General features: G+C 33.3%; 1 protein-coding gene across 1 annotated transcript; it reads right to left on the bottom strand.

Moving 5' to 3' along the window:
• Positions 1 to 1984: 1984 nt before the first annotated feature.
• On the bottom strand, positions 1985 to 8646 carry LOC130662546 (RPA-related protein RADX-like). The gene is made up of 6 exons (XM_057461439.1): positions 7276 to 8646; positions 6192 to 6364; positions 5223 to 5488; positions 4468 to 4705; positions 3365 to 3487; positions 1985 to 2440 (listed from the first exon to the last, which is right to left on the bottom strand). The coding sequence occupies exons 1-6, from the start codon at positions 8142 to 8144 to the stop codon at positions 2010 to 2012; spliced, it is 2100 nt and encodes a 699-aa protein (XP_057317422.1). The 5' UTR covers positions 8145 to 8646; the 3' UTR covers positions 1985 to 2009.
• Positions 8647 to 10051: the final 1405 nt, after the last annotated feature.

The raw sequence follows: 10051 nt of genomic DNA, 5'->3' as shown, positions 1-10051 counted from the left end.
GACAGCGAATAATTTGCCGACTACAAACGTCTAACTTCTTCTCTGCGAAACATCTAAAAATTGCCTGTTTGACAAAATTCCAAAATGTTGTCATGTAAGAAATTAAATGCCCGCGAAAATCGTTTGTTTTGCGACGGCGATAATTAACCTTAAAATTAAAGTTTAATTTGTAAACACGTGCCGCAAACATTTCCGACGCCTTTTTCATGCCAGTACTTATTTACGTCCGTTAAACCTAACGGAGTAAGCAAACACTTAGTAATTTAACACACTAGAAAGTACAGAAGGTTTTATGGATGACTTGCCAATGTTTACAAAAATTTGCAAATTTTTGTGCATGAACACGCATTCTGGGAGGTAAAATAAAAAGCAGGACCATGTAGAGAAAAATTGTTATTAAAGAAATTGAGTTTTTGAGAAAACACGAGATCTAAAACTCACGGGGGTTAGGGGCTGTTTATATAAGAGGCGGGACGGGACGATTGCCGGGACGGGACGTTTGCCGGGATGATTTTATCCCGCCTTTATATGGAAAAAAGTGCGCCAGGACGATTTCACAACACAAGCGCCAAATTTAAATTTTTCTAAAGTATAATGGCGCGTCAAAACGAAAACAAAACAAAATTGCAAGCGAATAAAAAGATTTTTTTAACATCATCAACATTGTTGTTGCAGCTCAATACATTGTTAATGATTTTAGCACTTCAATACACTCACTATAGAACTCTTTTAACTGCATCACTTTTGAGTGGAAGCAAAAGAAACTGTTGGATAAAAAAACAGAAAGCATTGAAAGAGCAAAGGAAAAACCGAATTCCTCGTTCAACATGGTTCAAACAAGGACGAGTGGAACAGTGGTGGTTGAACATGTTTTTTGATGTTCTTCCCGAGGAGGATTGGAAAAAGAACTTCAGAATGACAAAGGCTATGTTTACTGATTTAGTAGATCAAATACGCATATGGATTACTCCTGACAACACATCTCCAAATTATCGAGCCTTGTCTGCAGAAAAAAAAGTTGCAGTAACGTTGTACTACTTGAAAGACACAGGATCTTTGTCAATGACAGCAAACACTTTTGGCCTGCACATATCTACGGTGTCAAAAGTCATAAGAGATGTTTGTAACTGCATAACTTACAAGCTTGGACCAAAATACATAGCCCTGCCAAAAACGAAAGAAGAGATGCTTGAAAAAGTAGGAGAATTTGAGGCCAAATTTGGAATGACGCAAGCTTTTGGCTGCATAGATGGCACCCACGTACAAATTTTACGACCTAGTGAACACTCACAAGATTATTTTTCTTACAAAATGTATTTTTCTCTTAACGTTCAGGCAGTATTTTGCCAACTCAGTTCGAATGACTTTGTATTGCATTGGTTTGTCTGCATCAAAATCAATGTTCTCAAACTCACACTTTGCTTTATAATCTAATAGACAGTTAATGAGGTTAAAAACCATTTCATCATTGAATCTAAAACACTTTTTCTTGGTTGGAACATCTGTTGGCTTCTTAACAAGTGTACGTTTAGCAGCCATGTTTGTTTTTTTCTTTCTATTGAAATATGCTGATAGTGCAAATATTACCTCGTTTGTCCCGGGACGGTGTGTTTATATGAAAAAAAACGTCCCGCCTAAGCCGGGATCCCGCTTAGCTCAAGCGGGATCCCGCTCAGCCGGGACGGGACGAAATTGTCCCGGGACAAAAAATTTTCATATAAACGCAAAGTGATTTTAAGTATAATTATTAATGAGAGCGGGATCCCGGCAAACGTCCCGTCCCGGCAATCGTCCCGTCCCGCCTCTCATATAAACAGCCCCTTAGTCTTTTTAACCATACATTTCTCTTAAAAAGTTTCAATTTAAAGTGAATATTTTTTTACTGATACATTTCTTTGATTACTGTGGTCCGTTGTTCATACTTTCAAGCTACTGAAATGCGTGCGCATGTCCCTTACTCTTAACGCAAAACCAAAACAGTACATTGCACGAAAAGTCAACTATTCTTTTCAAACTCTAAACCCTCGATTTATTACAACTTCTACATCATTCTTCCCTTTATAATACAAATCAAGCACAAATAAAAATCTATCATCCGGTTTCACCATTGTTTCTGCGTTTTCTAAAAACGATTCGGGTCTATGTACAAACTTATGAATGGATCGCCCTTCCAGAACGTCTAATATGATGCCTTCAGCAGAGGAGGGATCTTGTTTTGGAATAAGTGAGCTCATTACTGCGACTTTCTTGTTTAAACCAAATAACAGGATCCTCAGCATGCAGTGCAGATCTTTTCGACCACCGGTAAGTGAACGCTTACTTTCTTCAGTTAACTCGACGTCACCAACGTTTTTAATCTTATCGCTGACCTCTAATCCATTTCTATCTATCACGCGGAAAGGATATCGTCCGGCTTCCTCCTGAGAAGAGTTTTGCGAACCTAAGGAAAAGTTATACATGCTTGACTTACAGATAATTGAAATAAATCCTATAATTGGTCGGATATACATGTTCTTTTCATAAGCAAGTGAGAATTTGAAGTAAGGCTGGGATATGCTTATGCGAAAAAACACAATTACGCTTATAGTATGTTATAGTATCGATGAAACAAATTAAAAACTTAAACGTTTCCTTAAGAGCGATAAAGGTAGGATGACACGGTCCTGTTTTTACCTTTTTAAAAAACTCCACAAAAATAGAAGTATAATTACACAAGCCCAGGTTTAGATAGTGTAGTGTTCTGGTGTTAATTCAGCTTAAGACTGTGTCTGATTAAAATACCGATGATATAGGAAAAAACGCATCAGAAGGATACAACAAGGTTGGGCAATACCCTTAGCCTATGCCTAAAAAATTCCCCTATTTAAGCCTGAATATGCTACGCGTTTAAAAAGAACATGTACTCTAGAAAAGATTTCAAAAGAAAAATTGCCTACTCAATATAGAGCGAATTTCTGAATGGCGGATTCGTTGCACAATAAAACCTCTTTGATTTCCACGAAAAACCATGAGTAGGCGCCAAAATTAAAATGTTGAATGTAAACACACTTTTAGAAAAAAAAATACTCATTTTGAATAATTTTTTTCAAAAGGAACCAGTAATGATTGAATTCTAATTGGTTAAAAAATAAACAGCGAAATATAAGTCTAAATAAGAATATTTAAAAAAAAGGAAAATAGCTCTCCCTGTAAAACATTAACCAAAACTCTGAATCTCACACATTTTCCCCAAACTTATAAAATTCCCTTTAACTTCCAGGCTATTTACCAGGTCAGCTCATGTGATTCCACTTAAGGTTTTTTTCAAGAAGAAAAAGAGAAATTCGGCAGGATCGTTGTAAAAGTAAACACAATAGACTCTTACCAGAATCAGAAAACTCGCTTTGAGGTTCGTCAAATAATCCACCAGATCGTTTTCTCTTCCCCACACTTGAATTCAAGCGAGGCGACTTTCTTTTCAGAAGGCTTTTAGGTGCGTCAGTTATAACTATAAAAGAAACATTTCAACTCCAATTCAACAAATACTACACAAAATTAAATCACATAATCACAAAGTCATTGAAAATTGGAGCATATCTTGGCAGAAATTAAATAAAGAAAATATTAGGAATACTGAAATGTACGCGCAACATTTTCCGGCGCATGAAATAAACAAGTCTCGCCGCATAATAATAAAAAAGTCCCTTGTGTCGCCCTAGCTTAGTTTAATTTTCGATTTAATAAACCCCTAGCCTTAAAAAATTTTTCGGAAAAATCAAAGGAATAAGTTACCATTTTGGCTCACAAATAGACAGACAATTATAATAACAAAGGATGGAGAAAAATCCTAAAAATATCAGGAGATGGAGAAAATTTTAGGATATTTTATGAGAAGGGGGAAAGCTTAAAAGAAAGATATTAAGGAAACGTAAGGATATCAGAAAATGAAGCAAATTCTAGGAGATACAAGGAGACAGGGCTAGTCTTGTGATATCAAACGTTGTTTCCATTATGTTAAAAGAAAGAGTAGAACAAAAAATGTTTCTGCAAAAAGGTACTTAAATGCAAGCACCCTCAAAATTCAATCAATACAAAATACATAGAATTGTATATGTACTCTTTATTGCACAACTGGGTAGCAAAAGACTTCTAAATTCATTCTTTTTGAACATGATTTGTGGTTTCTAAAGTATGTATTTGCAAAAGAGAACCACTTTTTTTGTCCTTGTACTACGGTTATTTGAACAATAATGTCACCAAATACATTTTTTCCCATCCTTTGAAAAGATATTCACTAAAAAAAGCCTGAAAATGTGTATAAAATGCATAGTACTAAAACACACAAAAAAGATATTCTTCAAAACGTACGTATATCAGATTAAAAACAGAAAGATGGAGAGCATTATTCGATGTGTCGATACGTGTAGATTACATGTAAAAATACTTCTTTTAATGTTTTCAATATTTTTAGTTAGGTTTTTTACGCACCTGGGATAAACTCAATGACTGCAATAGTAGCTTGGATGCTCACCCGCATTGTTTCATACACATGCATATTATCACATATTTCCACCAGGTTTTCACTTGATATAACTTTAAAGGGGGAGTGCAATGGAAACGAATTGACATAGTTGTTTAATTCATCTGGTAATGCTGGATGGCTAAAGTACCCTCCTTCATAGGAGTTTTGAGAAAGATAACGACGACAGTCAGCATTCTTTGACCACTAAAAAAATAATGTCTTAATTTGTTGAATCTGTGTACTTGGTAAGTATGCCTTATTTCTAATGTCTGCGTTATTACTATTTATCACAACAGATCTTTATTAATCCTTCGCATTCATATTTTACTCTTATAAAAAATTTAAAAAGGTGATTTAGATAAATAAATCGAAAACCTCGATTTTCCGAGATAAAAAATTTTACACATACCTTCTTTCGCACAGAATAACAATGTTTCCTGCAAATTATGCAATTATGCAAGTTTACAAATTTTAATTATTTATACATTTTTTTCTAACTAATGACTTACACATAACGAATTTCATTAGACTATTGTAGAAGAACAGAGTGCTGCATTAAATGTTCCGATTTTGCTGGTAATAAAAAAGAAAATTGATCCACTGGTTGCTACTAAAACAAACATAATAGCTGAAAAATCTCAGAAAGCTGAAAAAAAAACTGATCTGCGGTTGGCACTAACAAAGCTGCAAACAAACAAACAAACAAATTTATCATACTGACCCTTAACACATTTAAGAAACCAATATATTTAACAAATGGAAGTGATTTGACATCATCTAACTCCCAATCACTTGAAATGCTATAGAGTTGTGTTTCTCTTATAGATACAGCATACATCTGCATCCGTTGTTTCCCCGTGTAGGAAGTGATGTGTCCTTTGCACAGCACTCTTGTAGCCACCAACATTTCACCACATTTTAACTTGTCCACTGTTTCAGATTGTGAACAAGCGTAGACTTTTATTTTGATATCAAAGTCGGAAACACCTACGACGAAAAAAGTTGCTGTATGCATACCTGTTTTAAAAGCGAAGTTACAGAAGTTTGGGATTTCACAAATACAAGACTGTCGTTGCTAGAACACCAATACTAATGTCATGGTTCTGTTAAATACACTCTTAACTGAGCCCTCCTCCTGTTTTTAATTAAGGATTTGTTTCAAGGGTCTGTCTCTCTCCCTATTGTACACCTAATGTTCTTTTTATAAAAAAATACAAAATTCATTTGATCTTGTCTGTACGTTTTCACTATGAAGGTTTGCGCTCATATTGTTTATTACATAAAATAAAAGAAACAGACTTTTTTTTGCATCTACAAAAATTACTAGGTGAACATCAGCCTTAAAATGTAAAACGGTTTGGGTTTGAGCTGGATAATTTTTAAAAACAAATTTGTATAAAGAAATATGTGTCAGCAAGAAATAGAAGGTATGGGAGTTTATCATGAAAATGTGAAACTTTGTATATATTCCAGGTGCTAAAACTGGGTTTTTTGAATGACTAGTGTGTACCAATCACCATTATGCTAACTTCATTTGTTTACGTTTATTGTGATATGACAACATCTGATTAAAAATCATTTTTGGTATAATAGTATAGAGATTACTTTAAACATCAATATTTACATCTCCCAAATAATGTCTGTACACTGCTAATCCAAATAAATAATTGGAAACTAAACTCAATGTTACCATCTTTTAAAACCAACCAACGATACATCCAGAAATCTCCAGAGGATAATACAGGAGTATTGAGGCTCTTTCTTTCACGTTCGATTCTCCCAATAAAAGATATGCAGCCTGTTACATCAGCAATGCTATCGACAGGAACAAGATTCCGACCAAATACGGATGATGGAAAAAACCTGAAATAGGATAAACCTTCTAAAACAACTATGTTCTATTTGAATAGCTATTTACATAGGATGGCTAGAAAAAATCAATGCACACAACTTCCAGCAAACTATATACGCACAGAGAGTAACTAAAAATAATAACTATAATAATATGATTATGTGTAACAATTTTAAATGTTACTTAGGAGCCATTTCTGTCATAACTGAGATTCAAATCTGTATACGCAGGTCCAAGTGACCCAAAAAACAGAAATTTAAATCCATGTGCTTCAAAATTTGTTGTATAGTAATACTTAATTTGCTCTGTATAATTATGAAACCAAAGTAGATTTAAGTTAATCTATTCTGCAAAAGTATCTAATTTCGTTTATGTTTTTGCATAGTAAGTTTGGACCCCCTGTGTTTTTTAAATAATGCAAATTATTCAAAATGATTTCTTATCTCAGAAGTTTCATCAACAAACAAACAAACAAACAAAAAATTGAACAGGGCCAGAAAGATTTGACCTTATTATGTCCAATCATTAATTCTGACAGTCCTAAATGCACCAATTGATTTGCTCCTATAAATTTTATTCTGATTGCCCCAGATTACCAAAGAAATGTTAAATAGTGCATGCAGATCCAAATCTTGTGTACCAAAGAAATAGCCCCTAATTATCAGCAATTTTTGCAAAATTCGCAGAATTCTGCTTTACTCGTGAAATATTAGTCCCAATTTGCAAAAATTAATACCTGCTAAAAAATCAACAAATAGAAATTATTAAAAAAATATTTTTTGCGAAGTGAAGAAGAGCCCAATAAGCCAAAAATATTCAATAACATTTATTATTTGCAAAAATAATTATCCTGAAAACTTTTACAAAAAATTATCTGCAAAAATTGATAGCCACGAAATGTAATTAGGCATAAATTACATACCTGTAAACAATAATATCTGTAATCTTGTCGTTGGAGAATTCAACTTCTCCTTCTGGGTTGGAAGGATTAATTGACAACTCCAATCCAGAATCCTTTGATATCCCAAAAATTGTGTTTGATCGACTGGCATATCTCCTTTTTAAACGATATTTCTTCAACACAATATTCTGTCCAACTTGTATAGGTTTGAAATAAGACAAACATGCTTTGTTCCAAAATGTTACGCTACATGTAGTATTATCATGCTCAACTTCAATCGAAAAATTAAATGGATATTTACACTTGCCTTTCGAATCATAGTGATTTAATTTTGATTTTGCTATAACAGTCCCAAAAACTGGTAACATCTCTTTTGAATTAGATTGCTTGTTTTGAAGAGCCTTAATTGTTGTGAGATCAGAACATCCAATTTCTGTTACTTTGATTTCTTTTTGAAGTCTATCCCAAGCAGATCCATATATATCTTCATTGTTATAAAGTGGCAGGTAATATTCTTTTGATGTACCTAATGGCTTGTCCAGAGATTCATCTTCATGAAGCATGGATTGTTGTGCAAAGACACTTCTAAGGATTTGAATGTCAGTTAAAACAATAATATTCACATGCACACTGACGTTAGTGTCATCAACTAGTTCTTCGTACTTTTTCACCTGTACAACATTTCCAATATTTAAAATCCCCCTATAAACAAGACTATTCAACTTTGGATGTAAAAGACATTTTACTTTTCTTGACTCGTTAGATAAAGTTACATCAAACGCATCCTTTGTAGTGATATCAGTTTTGAGGATAAAATCGTTATCAGTTCGATATCTTTCTATCTTTTTCACCAGCACGAAATCTAATTGTATTTTTTCATTTGACATCATTGATTAGTTAAAAGCATCAACAATCGAATACACATCTGGAAAATATTGCAACTTTTGTTACATCGTAATGGAACCAAAATTAAACTGGAGCTTTTTCTGGTGGCAGTTTATCCATTTCTTTCTTATTGAACATACCTGTCACAAAAAAAGAAGTTGTTTTTATAGAGCTTGAAAAATTGTCTAGGAATGATTTTACTTTCTGGAAAAATATTGATTGTTTTTAAGATGTATATACATACAAAAGTATCACATCGCTAACTTGCACAACAACATCTATAATTGTTTAGACAAGTACATTACATGTTTCAAGGTAAGTTTCAAATTCTTGTATACCTTTTGTTGAAACTTTTGTTGTTAATTTAATTTTAAAAAGGCTAAGGGAAATTAAGGCCAACTTTAACCTGCTGCATTTTAAAATATTTCAAAAGTATTGTTTGCAATAAGCAAACATTCTAAATGTCAGTTTCATATTTGTATTCTCTGTTATAGCAAAATTGACATTCTAATATTTATATACAACTTTTACATAACCCATTTATACATAACCCATACACATAACCCATATTATTTTCTATTTTAAAGATTTATGGCATTTAACTTGACATTAGATTTAAAAAAGCTATATTTCTAAAAGTTTTTGAAAGTTTGTTTACCGGAAACATAGTTTTCGTCTATATTTAATCAAAAAGATGCAGGTTAGTTACAACAGTAATAACAGTTATTTTTAAAAATGAGTTTTTCGAGAGAAAAGTGTAGACTTATAATGGAAAATTTTGACAATTCCAATTTAGTTAAGATCATTTAAACTGAAAATTTCAGCAAACGTTTTGCCTGAATTAGGATTACACATGAAAAAACCTATTACCCAACTTAAAAATATATATAAAAATATTATACTATTACATTTCCTAAACTGTGAAAGCAAATTATATAAAAGTATATCTATAAATCCCCCCCCCCCCTCCCTCAACCTAGTGCATTTAATATATAAAATGTTATAACTATATATGTAACTATATTTTCAAAGAGAAAAAAAAACATCATAGCTATGAAAATCTTTTTTAGATACTAAAGATGGATTGACAGAGCCACAAAGTGGCACTTACCTGATTGGGTGGTGAAATTGTTTTTGAATTTCAGATTCTCAAAAATGGCCTAACATTGCTTCACTTTTTTAAATTTCATTAAAAAATAAAAGAAAATTACCAGCCAATAGTTGTTTTGTTCTTTTTTCTGGACTCTAAAGAAATATTTGTTGTTTTAACTCAGTTCACTGGAGTAAAACCATCCAGTTGCGACAGCGTACTATTACTGTTCCGCTGGTGGCTATTCCATCATCACCCTTTGTGCCCAGTTGCTGCTGTCGATCACCCATTTTCTCTTATGCCTGATGTACCAGCTAAGTTTCAAGCATTATGCTGGCATGACTCTGCCTCATTCGCTACTAGTACTTTTACCTAACGATCCTTTTTGGTCTGCATTAAGAAAGTTTTGACAGAGCTTGGGGTTCCTGCCCACCTATATGGGCTTATTTCGACAGGGTGGTGCCACATATGCACTGGAAGCTGGGGTTCCACTGGATTCCATCTCCATCCTTAGAGACTGGAAGTCAGATTCTATTTTTCTCTACCTACAAATGCCACTATTTCAGTGCCTGTCATTGCACCTTACCACAAATTCCTAATTTACAATTTAACATACATTTGGATTTGGATATTCGCATTACCTACTATGTATATATTTGTAATATAGACTCAGCTTTATATTAGCTACATACTTTGTCTTTATATAGTAGTATACTCACACATCGTTGTATATATTTAGTTGTTTTTGTGTATGCTCGCTGGTCTTTGTACTTATTTGTTGTTGCTTTTAGTATTCTTGCTAATAGAACTGCTTACTGCATA

This window comes from Hydractinia symbiolongicarpus, chromosome 10 (assembly GCF_029227915.1).
Source record: "Hydractinia symbiolongicarpus strain clone_291-10 chromosome 10, HSymV2.1, whole genome shotgun sequence".
NCBI classification, from domain to species: Eukaryota; Metazoa; Cnidaria; class Hydrozoa; order Anthoathecata; family Hydractiniidae; genus Hydractinia; species Hydractinia symbiolongicarpus.
This window is presented reverse-complemented; position numbering and strand designations above follow the sequence as displayed.

What these genes read in the sequence shown, in the direction of transcription:
- LOC130662546 (XM_057461439.1), bottom strand. Translation starts at nt 8,144, where the DNA reads ATGATGTCAAATGAAAAAATACAATTAGATTTCGTGCTGGTGAAAAAG. An exon ending in TTGGTTGGTTTTAAAAGATG is followed by an intron (nt 5,489 to 6,191) that starts GTAACATTGAGT and finishes TTTTCGTCGTAG; the next exon opens with GTGTTTCCGACTTTGATATC. An exon ending in AAGCGAGTTTTCTGATTCTG is followed by an intron (nt 2,441 to 3,364) that starts GTAAGAGTCTAT and finishes ACTTTTCCTTAG; the next exon opens with GTTCGCAAAACTCTTCTCAG.